The following is a 20,878-nucleotide window of genomic DNA, read 5'->3' as shown; positions in this document are numbered from 1 at the left end:
TAATATACCTAATGTGTATGGAGGAACTGCTGATGCTGGTTTAAACCAAAGGTCGATAAAAAATGCTGCAGTAACTCAGCGGGACAGGCAACATCTCTGGAATGGAATGGGTGACGTTTCGGGTCAAAGTCTGAAGAAAGGTCTCAACCTGAAACGTCACCCATTCCTTCTCTCCAGAGATGCTGCTTTTCCTGCTGAGTTACTCCAGCATTTTCTGTCTATCAATAATATACTTAGCTCCGTTACTGAAAAGCAGAGGAATGTGAGGAAGAAATAGCATCTCACTAGCTTACAATGTCTCCATCTGAGCTAAGTGCATCTATACCAAGTTAACAGGCTCAGATGGAGCCACTTTAACATTTATATCAGAGGTTTGTGGGTTCAAGACCCACTTGGACAGCACATAATCTAGGCTAATAGCTTTACCGCAAAATTGATGAGGTTTACTTCCCGAGCGCAGAGTTTGCAATTTTAGAAGCATCATGAAGAGAATCTTATAGTTCTTATTTTGATTCATAATCATGAAACCCTTGAAGGCCGGTTCAAGTAACTAGAAGTGAACAGACAGCACGTCTAAGCCTCAGAAGCAAATACGCAGGGATGAAGCTAATCAAGGGTCCAGCTGCTGCAAGGAGCATTTTAATCCTTTGGAGCATGTCTTTTTACATATATTATTACGTCTGTATTGAGTCTAGAGATACTTTTTAAACCTAATTTCTTACTGAAAGATTTTGAATTTTATCCATTCCCACTCCACTCCTGAAGTCATTGACACATCTAGGCCTATGGTGCCAGTCATCACCATAGTTTAGTATTTCATGCAAGTGACCATGTTCAAGATTGCACAGTATACACTAACACAAATATATGATGAAGTAGGGGCATCACAGTTATGTCTTTGCCAGCATGCCTGCTATACATAGGGGATGGTAATCCAACCACAATTCCAGCAGCTATCTATTAACTCAGCAAGGGCTGAGGATCAGTGTTTTATTTTGCTTGCAACTGCAAGCGGATAACGTCTCAAAGGAAATACTTCTCAGCATTTTCATGATCTTAGTTCTGCATGAGTGGAGTGTATCTAGTCACATGGCACAACTGCTCTCAATTCAGGAAACACTCCCAATTTTGTCCAGAAGCTCAGGAGGATTATTGGACCATTGAAAAATGATGACACATCAATGGTGTGCCACTTTCTTCTGATGTACCAAAGATGTAGTTTATTGTAATAAAGAGTGGGTGTTTTACTCTGCATTTTATCTTGGTAATACTGACCCGGAGTTGTTTTAGCAACCATTGCCTGTAATTTGGAAAGTGTTCACGTCCCACTGCTAGCACTGTCACCTTAAAAAACAGTAACAATTACACCCACTGGGGAAGGAGCAGTTACTGAGTCTGTTCATAAAATGAACAATAATGATAGTCATTACCTCATGTCATTTTATAAGTTAGCTGCTTGAAAATACACATCAAGACAGTTAATTTTATCAGCAGTCAAATGCATGTTCCAATAGTTTTGTCCAAATAAGGAGGACGTCGCTGCCAGGAAATAAAAGACTTTCTTTTAAAACCTGGCATCAACTCCCACTAACTACATATCCTTTCTTCTCTAGCCTGGATTTGAATGCTGATATTTTCTTTTAGGTTGCTGGCTGTAAATTTCCCAGCTAAAACAATTGAATAACCAATTTCAAGTGATTATTATTCCGAAAGAAAGAGGTGTCTTCAATTCAGCAACATACCCAATTAATAACACAGAACTTTGCTGGCACTGGAGTAGGTGCAGAAAGCATTGACCCCACATGTGGATGTTTATGGGCCTGTCCCACTTAGGCGACTTTTTAGGAGACTGCAGCAGACTATGCAGCCGCCACATGTTCGCGGGTGGTTGCCAGGAGAGTTGCCTTCATGGTCATGAGGAGTTCCCACATTCTGGAAACTAGTCGCGGTCTCATTATGGTCGCCATGAATTTTTCAACATGTTGAAAAATTAGCAGCGACTAGAATGAAGCCGCCATGGAGAGTAGCGAGAATTCTCGTGGTGGGTCGCCAGGAGGTCCTAATGGGTTGGCAGGAGGTCGAAGGTTCTCGTAGGTTGTAGCCGGTGCTGACCAGTGAATTTCATTGACTCATTGGGGGAAAAAAAAAGGTAAGCAGTAGTTTTCAGAACCAAGGAAAATCGACCGGTAATGTTAAATGCCCGCCGAGCTTCACAGCCGTGTGTCTATGGCTTCTCCCCGCTTCTCCCCCTTTTCTCCTCCCTCTCCCCCCCACTTTTAAAGGACTAACCGTAAACTGTGCTTTAGTCGTCTTTTTACAGCGCTAACCTTCCTGTGTGCGTCTGTTTCACCTTGGTTTTGCACTGTGTGAATTATTTAGTCAGCGCTTCCCTCGCCTGCCCTGTCCCCCGCCTGCATAACGGGCTGGTGAAGGAAGGGTGTGTGTGTGTGTGTCACTCTGACAGTCGCCGTTTCAGTTGCAGGTTTTTCAGGCAACTAGACAGTCGCCAGCAGTCGGCTGAAAAATCGCCTAAGTGGGACAGGCCCATTAGGTTCCAATTATCAAAACTGATTCCTTCTTTACAGATGAAATGGAAATGTATACAGCAACCCAGGCAATACTTACATTTTAAATGTTGTCGACATATTTTTCCTCATGCTGAACAATGATTCTCTAATTTGTATTTAATTTTTACAAGGTAAAAGTTACTAAATTAAAGATAAGCCTTTTGTTAAACTTTGGAGCATTTAATGTACACTGAATAATTCTCAACTCAAGAGTTATTTGAGTGAACAATCGGAACATACATAAAAATTGATCCTGGCTTTTGTTTCTGCTCTATGTAGAATGTAGAACATAGAACAGCACAGACACAAAATGCTGGAGTAATTCAATGTCGGGCAGCATCTAGGGGAAAAGGAATAGGCGATGTTTCAGTCGAGACCCTTCATCAAACTGAGTTAAGGAGCAGGAAACTAGAGGTAGAGAACAAAGCAGAGCCTGCATTGATTACTCAGTAAAGGTGGAGCCCACAATGGTCCATTAATGGCTGGGGACAAGGTGTTAACGAAGGGATAAAAAACAATGAAATTAGCAAAGGGACTAGGGTGGGGGAGAGATGGAATGCAAGGGTTACGAAGTTAGAGAAATCAATTTTCATGCCGCTGGGTTGTAAGCTGCCCAAGCAAAATATAAGGTGCTGTTCCTCCACTTTGGTGTGGCCTCACTCTGACAGTGGAGGAGGCCCAGGACAGAAAGGTCAGTGTGGGAGTGGTACCCTACAAAGGGGCAGGCGTAGCTGGGGCCCGTGCAAGTGCCCATGCTACACCTTTGATTTGGGGGAAGTGGGAGGTGTCGAATGAGAAATTGTTGGGTGTGAGGACCAGGTCGGCTAGGCGGAGGAGAGTGTTAGCAGTAGGAAACTTGCTGATTCTGCAGTTGAGGAAGAAACGGAGGGTTTTAAGGCCTTCCTGGTGTGGATGGAGATGTACAGTGACTGGATGTCTAAAGTAAAAATGTGGGAACGGTGATCTGGGAAACGGAAGTCATTAAAGAGACACGGGGTTGTGGGGTGCCTTGGACAGAGGTCGGGAGGTATTGGATCAGGGGGGATTGGATGGAGTTAATGGACACAGAAATGATTTCACTGTGGCAGGAGCAGGCAGAAACAATAGTCTACCAGGGCAGACGTGTTAATGGATTTTGGGGAGAAAGTAAAAGTGGGCCATGCAGGGCTGGGAGACGATAAGGTTGGAGGTTGCGGAGGGCAGACAGCCGGAAGTGATAAAATCAGAGATGGTCTGTAAGATAATGGCCTGGTGCTCCTCTGTGGGGTCATGGTCCAGGGGTAAGTAGATAAATCAAAATTCATGCCGCTGGGTTGCAAGCTGCCCAAGCTCCCACTCTCTCCATCCATCCCTCCCCCACCCTTGTCATCTTGCTAATTCTACCAATTGTATCCCTTCGTTATCATCTCTTCCCCAACCAACAATGGTCGATTGTGGGCTCCACCTTCCCAAGTCATTGATGCAGGCTCTGCTTTGTTCTACATGTTCTCATACCTCTAGATTTCCCCTCCCTGACTCTCAGTCTGATGAAGGGTCTCGACCAAAAATGTCTATCTTTAGAGTAAACCAGCATCTGCACTGCCTTCTTACACATAGAATAGTACAACACAGGAACTGGCCCTGCAGTCCACAATGTTTGTGCCGAACATGATGCCTAACTGAACTGATCTCCTCTGCCTGTACATGATCCATATCGCTCTATTCCCTGCACTTCCATCCATGTGCCTATATAAAAGTCTCTTAAACGGCACAATTGTATCTGCCTCTACCACCACTCCTGGCAATGTGTTCCACACCCACACCACCCTCTGTGCAAAAAAACTTGCTGTGCACAACTCCATTAAACATCCCCCCAATCCCTACCTCATAGCTACCATTTGATATACTTCTATCAAGTATCCCCTCAGCTTCCATATAACATATCACCATATAACAATTACAGCACGGAAACAGGCCATCTCGGCCCTACAAGTCCGTGCCGAACAAAAATTTTTTTCCCCTTAGTCCCACCTGCCTGCACTCATACCATAACCCTCCATTCCCTTCTCATCCATATGCCTATCCAATTTATTTTTAAATGATACCAATGAACCTGCCTCCACCACTTCCACTGGAAGCTCATTCCACACCGCTACCACTCTCTGAGTAAAGAAGGTCCCCCTCATATTACCCCTAAACTTCTGTCCCTTAATTCTGAAGTCATGTCCTCTTGTTTGAATCTTCCCTATTCTCAAAGGGAAAAGGTTGTCCACATCAACTCTGTCTATCCCTTCGTTATCATCTCTTCCCCAACCAACAACTTCCGACATTCAAGAGAAAACAACCTAAGTTTATCTAACCTCTCCCAGGAGCTGGTACCCACTAATCTAGGTAGGATACTGAAGAACCTCCTCTCCACCCTCTTCAAAGCTTCCACATCTTTCCTGTAATGGTGTGACCAGAATTGCACGCACTCCAAATGTGACTTAAGCAAAGTCCTATAGTAATGTATCATGACTTCCTGACTTATATTCAAAGCTCCTCGTAATGAACACAGCATACCATATGCCTTATTTACCACCATATCTACTTGTGTTGCCACCTTTAGTGAGCTATGAACATGGGACTCCAAGATCCCTCTGCACGTCCACGCTGTTAAGGGTCTTGCCATTAACTATATACTCTCTCCTTACATTCAACCGACAACAGAGTACAACACCTCGCATTTGCTACGGCAACACAATCTGAAGTTTCTCCGCCCATTTCTGCAACTGATCTATATCTCGCTGTATGTTCTGACAGCCTTCCTCGCTGTCTGCAACTCCTCCATATTTGGTGTTGCCAGCAAACATACTCACTAACTCATCTACATTTATGTCTACATCATTTATATATATCATCACAAACAGCAGACGTCCCAGCATCGACCCCTGCACAATTACACTGTTCACAGACTTCCAGCCAGAATATTTTCCTTCCACCACAACCCTCTGTCTTCTATGACTAATCCAGTTCCGAACCCATAGGCCCAGGATATTGTGAATCCCATACACCTTAAATCTTCTTGATCAGCCTGCCATGAGGGGCCTTATCCAAAAGATTACTAAAGTCCATGCAAGGGAGGTAATCGCTATGAAAACATGGGGGACACACAATTTCTTGGCGGCCACGCGCATGCGTGCGCACACGCACGCACGAGACTTCGGCCGTGGGTCCTGTGGGCGGTAACATCAGGAGCTGAACTGGTTGGTGACCGACTCCAAACTCCAGCAACAGCAGCTTCATCAGCCCCGAATCGTGGGGCTTGAATTAGCCCGTTCGCAGGTCCTTACATCGCCCAAAGCGGCTTAAAATCTGCTGTTGGGGGCTTCAACATCGGGTGCCTCGATGCAGCAGTTTGATGTTAAGCCGCGCCAGGCGATGAAAGGCCCCGCGTACGGGCCGATTCATGCTCCGCTCTATGATCTTTGCTCCACCAGGACTCCCTCCTCCAATCACCACTCTCTATCCTCAGTCCCACCCCCCCCCCCCTACTTCCGCCTCTGACCGACACCTCCTTTCTCCAATCATCACGCTGAATCATCATGTCCTCGCCCCCCCCCACCCCCCCCCCCCCCCCCATTGTCTCTCTCGTCCAATCGGCACCCTCGATCATCTGTCGATCATCTGTCCCACCCTCACTGTCTCAAGGAAAGCGGAAAATTTAAAAAAAGTTTCCCCACCAAATTTCAAAATCCGGACCACAAGACATGGGGGGGGGGGGGGGGGGGGGGGGGGGGGGGTGGGGTGGGATTGTCCCCCACCTCTAAAAACATGGAGGTGATGTGTGTCCCCCACATGCATGTGTTCCCCCCGCCTTGTACATCAGTCACTGAAAGTAAGCATGCAGGTACAGCAGGCAGTGAAGAAAGCGAATGGCATGTTGGCCTTAATTTCCGGGATGGCAGGACTGTCATATGCAGATAGATGATGATGAGAGGGGATATTATTGAAACATATAAGATTATTAAGGGTTTGGACACGCTAGAGGCAGGAAACATGTTCCCGACGTTGGGGGAGTCCAGAGCCAGGGGGCACAGTTTAAGAATAAGAGGTGGGCCATTTAGAACAGAGATGAGGAAAACTTTTGTCACCGGAGGGTTGTGAATCTGTCGAATTCTCTGCCTCAGAAGGCAGTGGAGGCAAATTCTCTCGATGCTTTCAAGAAAGAGTTAGATAGAGCTCTTAAAGTTTTCGGAGTCAGGGGATATGGGGAGAAGGGGTACTGATTGTAGATAATCGGCCATTACCACAGTGAATGGCAGTGCTGGCTCGAAGGGCCGAATGGCCTACTGCTGCACCTATTGTCCATTGTCTATATCCTCTGGCCCTTGTAATCACCCACTTGAGTTCTTTCCTACTGGTTTTATATCCCTCTTAACCCCCCCCTGTCTGATACCATTATCTTGAACCTGACATACGCTTCCTTTTTCTTCCTGACCAAGTTTACAAGCACCTTGGTCATCCTTACCATGCCATCTTTATCCCTCCTCCTTACTGGAACAGTTTTTGGCTGCAAGTAAACCCCAAATAATCTCTGAATACCTGATTTATAGAAAGATAAGGAAGACAGCCACAGCTCACAAACCAGTGAGCCTCACTATTCTTGTACCTTTGGCCATAACAAGATGGCGGACTGCAGGGGTGATGCGCCGTTGTGTATGGCTGCTCCTCCTGCAGTCCGTCCTTTCACCCTTTTTTATTTTAATTTTTAGTCCTGTCCGTACAAAATGTTTATTGGAGGTCTTCTTTTATGTGGTGGGTGGGGGGAGAGGAAGGGGGAAACTGTTTTAATCCCAGTCCTACCTGGTCGGAGATGCGGTTTTCTTCCGAACCGCATCTTCATCCTCTCTGTGCGGCCTACCATCAAGCTGGAGCAGCGCTGGAGCGGCGTTTCCTGCCGGGACTGCAGCTTCGCCGGCGGTGCAAATGCTGGGACACCAACATCGTTGAGCTGCGGCTGCAGAGCGTCCAGCCGCGGGCGGGCGGCACTGGATTTACAACACCGCGGGGCCTGGGATCCGAGATCGCCAGAGTCGGAGGTCCGGCCGGCGCGGCCTGAGAACTTTGGACATTGCAGTCTTCGGGGAGGAAGCGGCCGCTTCAGTCCAGGCCGCTGAAGAATGTTCACCCGACGCCGATGATCCAGCTTCGCGGCAGAGGGCCTGAAAACATCGGGTTGGCTGAGGAGGCCACATATAGACCCCGACCTCGGGTGGACTATGAGGGGGAGAACTGGATATTTTTAGTGCCTTCCCTCACAGTGAATTCTGCTGTGGGGGGACGTTTCTTGTTGATTTCTATAGTGTACTGTCCTGTGTCTTTTTTTTCTTTTTCTTTTTTATTTTGTATGGATTTATTGACATTTAATCTATTCAATTAGTTTAATCAATCTCTGCAAAGCACTTTGGCTCAAAGTGATTTTGTTTAAAAGTGCTATATAAATAAATATTATTATTATTATTATTATTATGATGTTTTCACAGTCAAACAGCCACAAACGTTCAATATCAAAGGATGCAGATTGGGGGTTGCAAAGGAGAAAAAAACTTATGATGGATTTTCATTTTAGATAAGAAATTTCAGAGCAGATTAAGTCATTTCGTCTTAAAGGACTAATGCCCTGTAGAACTTAGAGATTTTTAGGATAAAATCTAAAATAGATGTGGCATTGTTATATCTATTGAGAAATTGGCAATAACAAACAGAAAATCACATTCAGAATTGACCTTTGCAGAGAGGTGGTAACATTTTAGTTTTAGTTTTAGAGATACAGCATGGAACCAGGCCCTTCAGCCCACTGAGTCTGCGCTGACCAGCAATCCCCACACATTAACACTATCCTGCACACACTAGGGACAATTTACAATTATACCAAGCCAATTAACCTATAAACCTGTACTTCTTTGGAGTGTGGGAGGAAACCAGAGATCCCAGAGAAAACCCATACAGGACAAAGGGAAAATGTACAAACTCCCGTAGTCAGGATCGAACCAGGGACTCTGGTGCTGTTAGGCAGCAGTTCGACCCCTGCGCCACCATACGTTATTAATACAGAGTTAGTAAAATTAGAACTACACTCCATAATTATATTACAGCTTTGTTTCTTCGTATCACTAACCATCTATAAAATCTGCTTAGGGTATGCCAATAGGGTAACCTTTTTGTTCAAATAAAAAGATATAATACAATGATAGTTATGGGAATCTGACATCACTATGTCAACAAAAGGAATTAACTTATTCTGCAAGTACTGTGTTTAACACAATGAAATTGGCAAATTTTAACATTAAAATAATTACTCTCCCTTTCTAATTACACATAACAGTGCTGTACACAATTCCTGTCAATGTCAATTATTTCCAACTATTTCAGAGATATTAAATATTACAGTAATTTACTGGACTATAATATTATATATATTACATCAGAACTGAATTGGTTTAGATTTATCATTTTCATACATCATGGTTCCGATTCCATTTCCTTTCTTCACCTCACCAAATATAATTTTGGGAATAAACACAAAGCGCTGGAGGACCTCAGCGGGTCAGGCAGCATCTGTGGATGGAATGGACTGATGACGTTTCAGGTCAGGACCTTTCTTCTGACTGCAGTCACCTGTCCATTCCCTCCACATAACTTCCAGCAACTACAGTTCCTTTTTGTCATCCTTTTGGGAATGGTGTTGTTTGCATTTTTCAGTCTTACTTTAAATCCTGAATTATTTTAATCCAATTAGAATTGCAGCTCCAGCACATTTCATACGTTCTTACAATGTTCAACCCTTTTTAGCAACCAGTGATTTGGAAGATTATTTCAAAGTTACATTACAGCAAGCCTGGACAAGGTTAAATCTTATTCACCAATATTATCGCTTGTTGCCATATATACATGTATTTTTAGATGAAGCCCAATAAAAATGCAGTCACTTTCCTCAGTATAATATAAACCATATGGTCAGTTGTGTAAAAATGTTAACAGATGTCAAGAGAGTGGTATTTTATGAGAGATTTTACTCTTGTAATACCCAACTTTGCCATTTAATTTTACTGGAAATAAGCTTTTAAGAAACAAGAATAAAAATTTTAAGGACCCATAGTTTCATTTTTCTCTAAGTGTTGACTGTAGCATTAGATAGTAAAGTGAAAATTTCAGTTATATCAACTCGTCTTTTTCAATATTCTGTCCTTTTCCAGATTCCCTTTTCCATAGCCTGGACTGGCACTGGGAGCAAGGGAGAAGAAAGAAAGGATTCCTTCTTGATCTTTCCGAGACCATTGCAGCATGGAAGTTCAATCCTGTTCATGCAGTTGAATTTTAACTAAATAATTCCAGTGACACCTATTGATAGATAACTGTACTGCATAATGTAAAGTACAACTGTACTGTATTCTAATTGTCGAAAAGTGCTGCCCTCTTCTGTGACAAACTAAATAGAACAGGACTTTACGCCGTGGTGAAGTTCTATTTTGGCCAATAGTTCATTAAGTAATTATTTTCAGAGGCACAAATTTTAATCTTTTACATTCTCTCCAATGTTCTTAATGCCATAAAAATTACCACAAATAAAAAGATCTGGAAACTCTGTCCCATTATAAGACTTACAAAATAACTTCAGATCCCAATTCAGATTCTCTCTCCCCGTTTCTTTCCACACTTCCCCCACATCACTTCCCTCCCCCAGACCCAATTCTTACTCTCATTCATCACCTCTTCAAACTGTGACATGAGAAGGTGAGTGGAGAAGAAAATGGGGAGGCAACAAACAGATATGCCTTAAAAAATGTATGGTTTGACACAATGAAATGAACTATTTTTTTAAATAGCAAGAACCTGGTAAATGTAGGTTCACAGAAGTCTCGAGATACAATAAACATACAGGATCAGCAATCAATTAGAAAGGTTCCTACTAAATTGAAGAATGTATAAACAAGGAACTGCAGATACTGTACGCCTTGGCGGACCAATAGCAAGTGTTCGACAAAACGGTTGCCGAGTTCCAGTTTGACGATGTTTAGGAAGCCAAATTGGGAACACTCGATGGATAGATGTGGTTAGAGATAGTGCACGTTCTGTCTCACCTGGAAAGACTGCGGTGGTCCATGGATTTAGATGAAGGGGGAGGTATAGAGGCAGGTGTAAAATCTCTTGTGGTTGCAAGAAAAAGCACCTGGGGAGGGGGTGGCTTGGGTGGGAAACGATGAGTGAACCAAGGAGTTGCGGACGGAGCCGTCTCTGCGGAAGGCGGAAAGGGGCGGGGATGGGAAGATGTGACTGGTTGTGGGGTCACATTGGAGGTGACAGATATTTCAGAGGATGATGCGTTGGATGCGAAGATGGTGGGATGAAAGGTGAGCACCAAAGAAGAGGCGAGTTCTCCCCTCCCCTTACATCTACATTCCTTCCTCTCGCCTCACAATTCACAACTCTTCAATTCTTCTGTCCCACAACTTTTTTATATCTCTGGCCTTTGTACTCCCTGATAAACTGCACATCTGGGTTGAATCCAACATAGGAGTCAACGGCTAACATGCATTAAGAGAAACATTATAAGGCCAAAATGACCTTTGTTGGTTAATTTCTCCCCCTCCTATATGTGTCGTTTTACATTACTGCACACAAAAATGTGACAAATGGGGTCAAATTTCAAATTCTTTCAAAAAAAGGTTGACAAGCACTTTATTGGGTTCATGACTAACATAGTATCAACAACAAATATAAGAAAAGATAGCATATTGATGGCATGTTTCTGAAAATGGCATCAGAATACACAAATACATTTTGTGTTACAGTTGTCGTGTGGTGTCCACCAGTGACCTGGCTGGCACAGTAAGTACACATAGTTCTTATTCCTTTCTATGTTTATGAATACCACACGGAACAATAAAATTGAAAACACTGTTTCCACTTCATTCACCTGATCATTTAGTAGAATACTGCATCCATCTGAGTGGACCCGCAACGCGCTTCACACAAACGTACGTTGCAGTGGACACTAACAGGTTTGGTGTCCCAGAAAACGAACGTTACATTATTAGCGAGAACCAAGCATTTTCACCAATGCAATCTAAACGGTACATTACCTTATGTATTCGAGCTATCGGTGGCAGATGATTAGTCAGATCGTTTGATTTGAGCTGATTTTTTTGTAAGTTAAATGTCTCCGTTGTTGCGCAGCTTCCGGAAGTTGACACGAAGGAATGGAGTTAGCGACTTGGTCCGCACAACAGGTAAACAAGGGACAGTGTGTTGCCAAATCGAAGATTGGTTCAGTTTATTAGTTTTGATGACCGATTTATGTTCAAAATGTTTTTTAATTGATTTAAAAAAGTCGAAAAATATATCGTAAACGGTCCATGCGATTTTGACACCACGATGTTTGCGATGCATTAAATTTTGAAAATAAGAAAAAATAATTAACTCATCCAATGATCACTACTACCATAGGATACCTCGTTTGGGTGTTTGAAAAGCATTAGAGGTTTAGAGCCTCCTTGGTTTAACTTACGATGGTACCGACCCCGATAACGGTCGATGTGACAATGGGCACCAAGCACAACGACCGTTACAGGATCTTTACTGTACTGTATTACCTTTTATGTTACTGTATTTCCCTCCTGGTATAGATGAAGATATTTCCTTAGATCATTATCAAAATGTATATGTATGAGGGGCCATATGAAGTTTATTTATGAATTAAATATTCATGACTAAATGTGGCAGAGTTTTTAATGTCACACTTTTGATGTCTAAAATGGTGGGAAAACTATGAAAACTTGTCTGTTACGTAAAAAGTTTTTGACTTTCGGTCTTGAAGTTATGGAAGTTATATCTGCTCTTTGTGTTTCACATAATGGGTAGATTTTTGTTAAGAACAGTGTATTGGTGTAAAGAAGAGACTAATTTTGTAGATATTGGTGTCCATCCTATATCCACGTTACATTTTCCTTTTCAATTCGGTTGTTCGGTTTTCAGTTACTTCATGCTACTCAATCATTAGAAATTAAGATGCAATGCGGTCGATAAAGAGGTATTTCAGACAAGGTTGTCTAAGTTAATTAATTAGTTGTGATTATGTCGACATTGTACATGGCGTCAGGTTTGTAAAGAAACTATTGTTCTGATATATTTTTAAGTGGTGGAAGAGACTTCATTAAAATGGTGGCAGAGACTTAAACATTTTACATGGACGTATTTAAGGCCAAATATATGTTTCATAGGCACTTTCATAAGTCTGAGATTTCTTAAACTGAAGAGCTCCTTCATATGGTTCAAGGGGAAGATTCTGTGACACAAAATTAGCACAACATAGTGCATCTCCTAGATAGTGTACATGGTCGTATTGTTCAGAAACAGATAATTTGCTAACCGATAAATTTCCATGGGAAACAAAATAAAAAATAACTGCGCCAAAACCAAGTTTTGTAAGTGAAAAGGGAATAAGAAACATAAATCAGACACAAAATTCTATGGCATGGAGCAACATTGCAAGAAGGAACAAGCTATAAAAGTATAAACACTTACTTAACTCCTCTCTGTGCTTCTCCGTTTGTTCGAAGTACTGACGTAATTCTTCAGTTATTTCCACATTGCTGACGTCACATTCCAATTCAGTTTCTGAGTCACTTTCCCTTTCACTATCAGAATTTGAATCAGTTTCATCCTTTATATGTTCCTCTTCATTTTCGGAGCTGAATGGGCACTGCTGCCATCTGCTTTGACCAGGATCATCTTGCTGAACTTGTCTTGAAGAATAGCATGATGAACCATGATGCCGGTCGGTAAAATGACTTGCCGCTGATCCTGTGTTACACGAGGGTGAATACTCAAATAACCTGGCTGATTTGCGATAAGCCCTTCTATGTTTCTGTAACCATCCCATAGCTTGTTGGTAATGTTGCCAATATCTAGAGTACACTCTATGGTTGTACCAAACATCTGATGTTTGCCTCATTCTTGATCCCTGTTTTAAAACAAAAAACAAAAATTATTTATTTCAATTTTGTTCCACTGCAATGTTTCCTTGTCTGCTTGCGGTCAAGGCACTAATTTATGCTTCTCTGTTGCTGTTCCTAAGTGATTAGTGTTCAGATATGGACAGACACTAAGCTTGACTTAGGAACACAAGGGGCAACATTTAATCTGGGAATATGGAATGAGCTAACAGAGAAAATAGTTGAGGCAGGAATAATAACAATATTTGAAAGGCATTTGTAAGGCACTCAGGAACATGGATAGGAAAGATTTGGGCCAAACACGAATAAGTGGGACTTAGACGGGGCATCTTTGTCGATATGGACGAGTTGGGTCTAAGGGCCCGTTTCCAAGCTCTATGATTTACCACAAACTGGTTTTCAAATCTGACTGTGGCAAGATTTGTCCAGAAAGTGGGACTGTTTTAAAAGTGTGATGACAATAGTTCAGGCATGCATGTTCCTGTTAGACAGAAGGGCAAGATAGATGGAAGCAAGGAAGTCTGGATAAGGAGAGATATTGTGGCTCTGGTCAGGAAAATAGTTGAGGCAGGGGACAAGCATAGACAGCTGAGATCAAGTGTATCCCTGGAGGAGATTCAGAAACTAAGAAGCATACTTAAGAAGGAAATCAGGAGGGCTTAAATCAGGAGATTGCTCTGGCAGATAACATAAAGTTAAATCCCAAGAGATTTTTGAAGGACTTTAAGGGTAATTGGGTGACTGGGTAGAGAATAGCGCCCCTCAGCGTGCCTGCGAGATGGCTTCATAGAGCAGTCTGTGATCGAGCCTACCAGGGAAAGGCAATTCTGGATTTGGTATAGTGTAACCAATCAGATTTGATTAGGGGAACTTAAGGTAAAGGAACCCCTGAACCCCTAGGAAATAAATGACCATAATATGCAAAAATTCAATCTGCAGTTCGAGAGGAAGATTAAATCTGATGTGTCCGTATTCCTGATGAGTAAAGGTAACTGCTGAGGCATGAGGGAGGAGCTGGCTAGTTGATTGGATAGCCGCCCTAGCAAGATTGATGGTGAAGCAGCAATGTAGGTATGTTACAAAACCTACCTGAATCGTGGCTGAGCATCTGCTCCCACCCCGTGTGTGTGATTTTGGCGCTGTTTAGAAGGGGCGGGTTTAAAACGCGATTTTTACTAGGCTGTTCCAATCGAAAATGTTCAGCCTAGTAAATCATTAACGGAAAATCGCTGAAAGACCCCGTCGCAAAAGGTATTATTAGTTTTTATGGCCTTGTATAATATTTATAGTAGTTTAAAAATCACTCTCTCACTCTGCAACCTCTCGCAGCCCCAGGGTTTTATAAAGCAAACAATTAAAGGTATGTACCTTATTTTTACATTAAATGGGGCTTGTGTATAACCCTATATATAAAGTTTTCTATAGCGAGTAGTTCATTTGGGGCTCTTTATATCCCGCAGTATTTTTCTGGGCACTTGAGGGCACAAATCCAGTGCAATGTGAACGTTCTAAACCAGCACGTTCACAGGAACCCACTAGAAAGCCGATTTAAATTGACTTTAATTTACAGCAAATGAACACTAAATTCCTTCCATTTAGCCTATAAATTGATGTAAATGAGATTTAAAAATCATGTTTTATTGTGAATTATTTGTGAATATTATTTGGACACTTGGGCTATTTAAAAATGTTAATCATTTATTAAGAAATGGATAGATGTTTAGATCTAGTGATTGAAGTTTGAAATTAGCTACAATTGGGTAACTAACTAATTATATGCTTTAATTTCAGGTCATCCAAGTAAGATTATTTTATATTTGTTTCAGAATGCTTCAATCTACGATAACTGAAAATTTCATTCAGTTCTCTTAATTTTTAAGAAGGTTATGGGCTTTTGACTGTCCATGATCACAGCTTTTTTGTTATGTCCATAGAAAATCAATAGGGGACAAGATGCTAATTTCCGAGTATGAAAATGGCCATAACTTTTATTACTTGAGATATGAAATATGGGATAAATTGCAGACTTGATTTTTTAAATCTCAAAATTTTGTAACATTGCTAAGCAATGTTACAAAAAGGCCGAAGTTTTTGGGAAGAATTTGGATCATTTCATCCCAGAGGAAGAAAGATTCTAAGGGGAGCACGATGCAACCATGGCTGACAAGAAAAGTCAAAGACAGCATAAAACTAAAAGAGAAGGCATATAATATTGCAAAGATTAGTGGGAAGCGAGAGGATTGGGAAGCTTTTAAAAACCAGAGGGGAAATAAAAAGGCAATACAGAAGAAAAGATGAAATATGAAAGTAAGCTAGTCAAAGTTTAGTTTAGAGATACTGCGTGAAAACTGGCCCTTCGGTCAACCGAGTCCACGCCAACCATGATCATCCATACATTAGTTCTATCCTACACACTAGGGACAGTTTACAGAAGCCAATTAACTTACAAACCCGCACATCTTTGGAATGTGGGGGGAAACCGGAGCACGCGGAGGAAACACACGCGGTCACAAGGAAAACGTACAAACTCCATTCAGACAGTACCCATAGTTAGGATCGAACCCAGGACTCTGGCGCTGCAAGGCAGCGTCTCTACCACTGCACCACTCCAATAATATTAAAGAGGGTAGCAAAAGTATCTTGAGATATATATTGAATAAGACAGAGGCAAGAGTGGATAAGACAGAGGCAAGACTGTTTGATAATGACCCTGGAGAAGTGATAACAGGGACCAGAGAAATGGCAGATGAATATGTTTTTTGCAGCAGTCTTCACAGCAGAAGACACCAGTAACGTACCAGAAATTCAAAGTCAGAGGCCGTAAGTTAGTGGAGCTGCTATTACTAAGGGGGAGGTGCTTGGGAAGCTGAAACGTCCGAAGGTGGAGAAGATGGACTACATCCGAGGGTTCTGAAAGTGGTGGCTTTAGAGGTTGTGGAGGCATTAGTAGTGATCACTAGTCAGAAGTGGTCCCAGAGGACAGGGAAATTGCAAATGCTACTCTGCTGTTCAAGGAGGAGGGGGAGGGGGGGGGGAGGGAGTGTAGTTCCCATGGTGCGTTTGGCCAAACGCATTACTCTCTGCAGAGTCTTCCTGTCCTGGGCATAGCTGTTGCCAAACCAGATCGAGATGTTTCCGGTCAGGATACTTTCTACAGCACCAGAGTAGAAGGATCCTCAGAGAGACTGAATTTCCTCAGCTGCCTCAGGTGGTAAATGCGCTGCCTTGCCTTTCTCACCAGTGCAGCAGTGTGTGTTGTCCATGTCAGATCCTCTGTGATTCGGACTTCCAGGTATTTAAAGCTGCTCACCCCATCCACAGTAGTCCCATTTATCCCCAGTGGCGTGTACGTCCTCGGTTGTTGTGCCCTCCTAAAGTCCACAATCAGCTCCTTAGTTTTTGTAACATTCAAGAGGAGGCTGTTGTCCTGACACCAGAGTGCCAGGGCAGCCACCTCCTCCAGGTAGGCCTTCTCATCGTTATCGGAGATCAGGCCCACCACCACACACACTGTCATCAGCAAACTTGATGATGGAGTTGGAGCTGAACCTGGCCAACAGTCATGTGTGTACAGGAAGTACAGTAGGGGGCTGAGTACGCAACCCCGGGGATCCTGTGTTCAGGGTGAGGGGGTTGGAGGTATGTCTCCCCATATTGGCTACCTGGGGCTTGGCGGTGAGAAAGTCCAGGACCCAGGCACTCAGGGGAGTGTTCAGTCCCAGTTCCAGCAGCTTCTCAGCAAGTCTGGTGGGGACCATGGTGTTGAAAGCTGAACTGAAGTCAATGAACATTATCCTCACATAGCCCCTCCTTCTAGCTGTCAAGGTGAGAGAGTGGTGTGCAAAACCTGGAAGACAGCATCATCCATGGGTCTGTTTGGACGGTATGCGAACTGCAGCAGGTCCATGGTGCGAGGGAGGAAGGCACAGATGTAATTCTTGATCAGCCTCTCGAAGCATTTCATGACCACTGAGGTGAGGGGCACCGGTCGGTAGTCATTCAAGCAGGCTGGAGAGGCATTCTTAGTCACTGGTACAATAGTGGATCTCTTGAAGCAGGCAGGGACCACGGACTTGGCCAGAGAGTGGTGATCTGTGAAATTCATTGCCACAGGCCGCTGTGGCGGCTAAGTCATTGGGTAATTTTAAAGTGGAGATTGACAGATTCTTGAGTAGTAAGGATATTAAGGGTTATGGGGAGAAGGTAGGAGAATGGGGTTGAGAGGGTTAGATAGATAATAATAATAATAAAAATAAAATTTATTTATGGGCGCCTTTCAAGAGTCTCAAGGACACCTTACAAAAATTTAGCAGGTAGAGGAAAAACATGTAAGGGGAATGAAATAAATAGTAGAGACATGACTAGTACACAAAGTAAAGACAGAATAAATGGTGGAGTAGACTTGATGGACTGAGTGGCCTAATTCTGCTCCTATGACTTATGAACATAATGTAAACGTTGTCCATGTGAACTTCAGCGATGCATTTGCTAAGGTTCTGCAAGGTCAAGTGCCCTGGAAGGTCAGATCACATGGGATCCAGAGAGAGTTAGCCAACTTGTTAGAGATTTGTCTTCATGGAAGGAAGTAAAGGGTGATAGCGGAAGGTTGTTTTTCGGACTGCAGGGTTGTGACTAGTGGTGTGCCTCAGGGATTGGTGCTGGCCCCATTGCTATTTGGGGTTTATATCAATGATTTGAATGAGAATATACAATGTATGATTATTAAGTTTGCTGATGACACTAATGTGGGTGGTATCATAGATAGCAAAGATGGTCAGAAATAACAGAAGGGTCTTGATCAGATGGGCAGGTGAGCTGAGAAATGGTTAATCGTGTATAATACAGATAAGTGCAAGGTTGTGCGTTTTGAGGGGTCTAACCAGGGCAAGATCTTCAAAGTAAATGGCAGGGCTCTGGGGCGTGTGGTGGAGCAGAGAGATAGAGGCGTGCAGATGCATTGTTCCCTGAAAGAGGCATCTCAGGTAAATAAGGGGGTCAAGTAGGCTTTTGGTACATTGTCCTTCATCATTTAGGGTATTGGATTGAAGTTGGGAAGTTATAGTACAGTTGTATGAGACCTTGGTAAAGCCATTTTTGGAGTATTGTGTTCACTAATAGATAAGGTGAATGTACACCAGGGTCTTTCCCTCAGGCTGTCATTAAGCTGGACAGAGTGCTGGAAGATTTGCCAGAACATTTTATTGTCAGAACATGAAGGCTTGGGTTATAGAGAAAGGATGGACAGGCTAGCTCTTTATTCCTTGGAGCGCAGGGGGATGAGGAGAGATTTTAGAGGTATATACAAGCATGAGGGGAATAGATAGGGTGAATGCACACCAGGGTCTTTTACACAGGGTAGATGAATCAAGAACCAGAGGACACAGGTTTAAGAGGGGCAAGATTTAACAGGAACCTGATGGGCAATTTTTACATAGAGAGTAGTTGGTACAGGGAACTAGCTGTCAGAGGAGGTTGCTGAGGCAGGTACAGTAACAACATTTAAAAGACATTTGACCAAATATATGGATAGGAATGGTTTAGAGCAATATGGGCCAAATGCAGGCTGGTGGGACTTGCGTACTTGGGGCATTTTGGTCAGCAAGGGTAAGATGGGCTGAAGGGCATATTTCATTGCTGTATCACTCTCCGACTTTATTTAGAGTCTACAGACACAGCACGAAAACAGGCCCTTTGGCCTTTATATATCAACCACAAAAGCAAAGGGCCCAGCACCAAGTCCTGAGACACACCACTAGTTAAAGGCCTCCAGTCTCAAAAACAACCTTCCACCATCACCCTCTGCTTCCTTCCATTGTCAATTCTCTATTGAGGGCAACTCAGTTCCACATTGAACTTTTATTTGCACAAATCTGTAGAATGAGAATAAATTGAAAACATTGCAAACACTCAGGTCAAATAGCATCTGTGAAAAAGAGAAACTTGTCCAAGACTCATTAAAATTGGGGAAAAAAAGAGAAGATTGGGATAAGTGAAAAGTAGAGCAAATTGAATACCTCTGGTATGGCCAAATTAGTTAATGTAACTGTTAGATTATGTTTCTTTGTCTGTGTTTCATGTTATTCATATCAAGGTTGTGAATCCTGTTCAAAAGGCCAGGCTACATTAATTGGGGGGAAATTGAATCAAAATGATGACCAGCAGAATGAATGAGTTCTGGTACGTAGTGAAGAATGTGGATGCGGAATAGGAGTGAATCAAGGATCAGGGGTGTGACAATACTCTACTGCATTGTTTGTAAGATAAATAATTTCACTGTGTTAACACTTTGCACAAGCGACAATAAGAGCACATTGAGTCAAAACCCAGGTCACTTATGTCTGTTTGGGTTCCAGGATGGTGGGAGAGGAAGAACTGAAAGAACAGATACTGGTTTACACCGGAAGATAGACACAAAAAGCTGGAGTAACTCAGTGCGACAGGCAGCATGTCTGGAGAGAAGGAAAAGAAAGGTGCCATTTCGGGTGGCGACCCTTCTTCAGAACAGGTGTTACATCTCCTGCAGTTGTATGGGACTTGCAAGGTACAACTGTCTTACTCAGACGAGGGTACAACCCGCTGTCTGAAACACACGGCGGGAAACAGTTCCACTCAGCGTGCAATCCCGCTGCCTTTGAATGAATAGTTGCTGAGACTGCGACCGGACAGCCTGACCATGTACCTGCGGACTAAATCACCAGATGCACCGCCTCCGACATATCCGCAGCTCGCTGACCACTGCGGGGCAAGGGGCCTGCAAGGGTGCGGGGGGCGAGATACAGCCACCCACTGAGTTTAATGTCACATCTTACAGAGTATTTTACCTGACAACCAGCACCCGTCGCCATTGGAGATGCAGCGGCTGCACAGTAACTCGCGCATGCGCACAGCGCGGGCAACGGCGCGGCACGGTCACGTGGCGGGTGACGGCCAGACCGGGTCACGTGGTGGGTGACGGGCGGACCGGGTCACGTGTTCAACATAGGCTTTTCACATGTACTTTGTCTTACAGTATAGCGTGAGACAATTGTAAGTAATTTCTTTATATAAGGATTGAACAATAGTGTTTCGTTGCACTTTAGCCTCAGAATTAGGTTGTGACTTAAACGTGGAGTGCTATATACAGTAACAACTTCCCTATTTAAGGAATGATCTGAAAGTATCCGTAAGGACATGATGCCAAGACCTACTCTTATCTGCTTGCACATCACAGGGCTGCCAACTCTCACGCTTTGAGCGTGAGAATCACGCATTTCAATCAACTCTCACACCCTCACGTTGATGACAGAATTCTCACGCTGTCTTCAGTCCTTGCACAGTTTGTCTCTTTCCGCCACA

At 43.2% G+C, this 20,878-nt stretch overlaps 1 protein-coding gene across 1 annotated transcript in view; it reads right to left on the bottom strand.

Moving 5' to 3' along the window:
• gemin8 (gem (nuclear organelle) associated protein 8) overlaps positions 1 to 20,462 on the bottom strand; it is a 28,910-nt gene extending 8,448 nt beyond the window's left edge. The window contains exons 1-2 of the mRNA XM_055644384.1: positions 20,365 to 20,462; positions 13,113 to 13,551 (exon numbers count right to left, since the gene is read on the bottom strand). Of these exons, the coding sequence (XP_055500359.1) occupies positions 13,113 to 13,551; positions 20,365 to 20,388 (463 nt within the window). The 5' untranslated portion in view covers positions 20,389 to 20,462. The remainder of the gene's footprint in view (positions 1 to 13,112; positions 13,552 to 20,364) is intronic.
• Between the last annotated feature and the right edge of the window lie 416 nt (positions 20,463 to 20,878).

The sequence above is a fragment of the Leucoraja erinacea genome, chromosome 13 (genome assembly GCF_028641065.1).
Source record: "Leucoraja erinacea ecotype New England chromosome 13, Leri_hhj_1, whole genome shotgun sequence".
Taxonomy (NCBI): Eukaryota; Metazoa; Chordata; class Chondrichthyes; order Rajiformes; family Rajidae; genus Leucoraja; species Leucoraja erinaceus.
The sequence above is the reverse complement of the archived record's forward strand: the minus strand, read 5'-3'. Positions and strand labels throughout refer to the sequence as shown.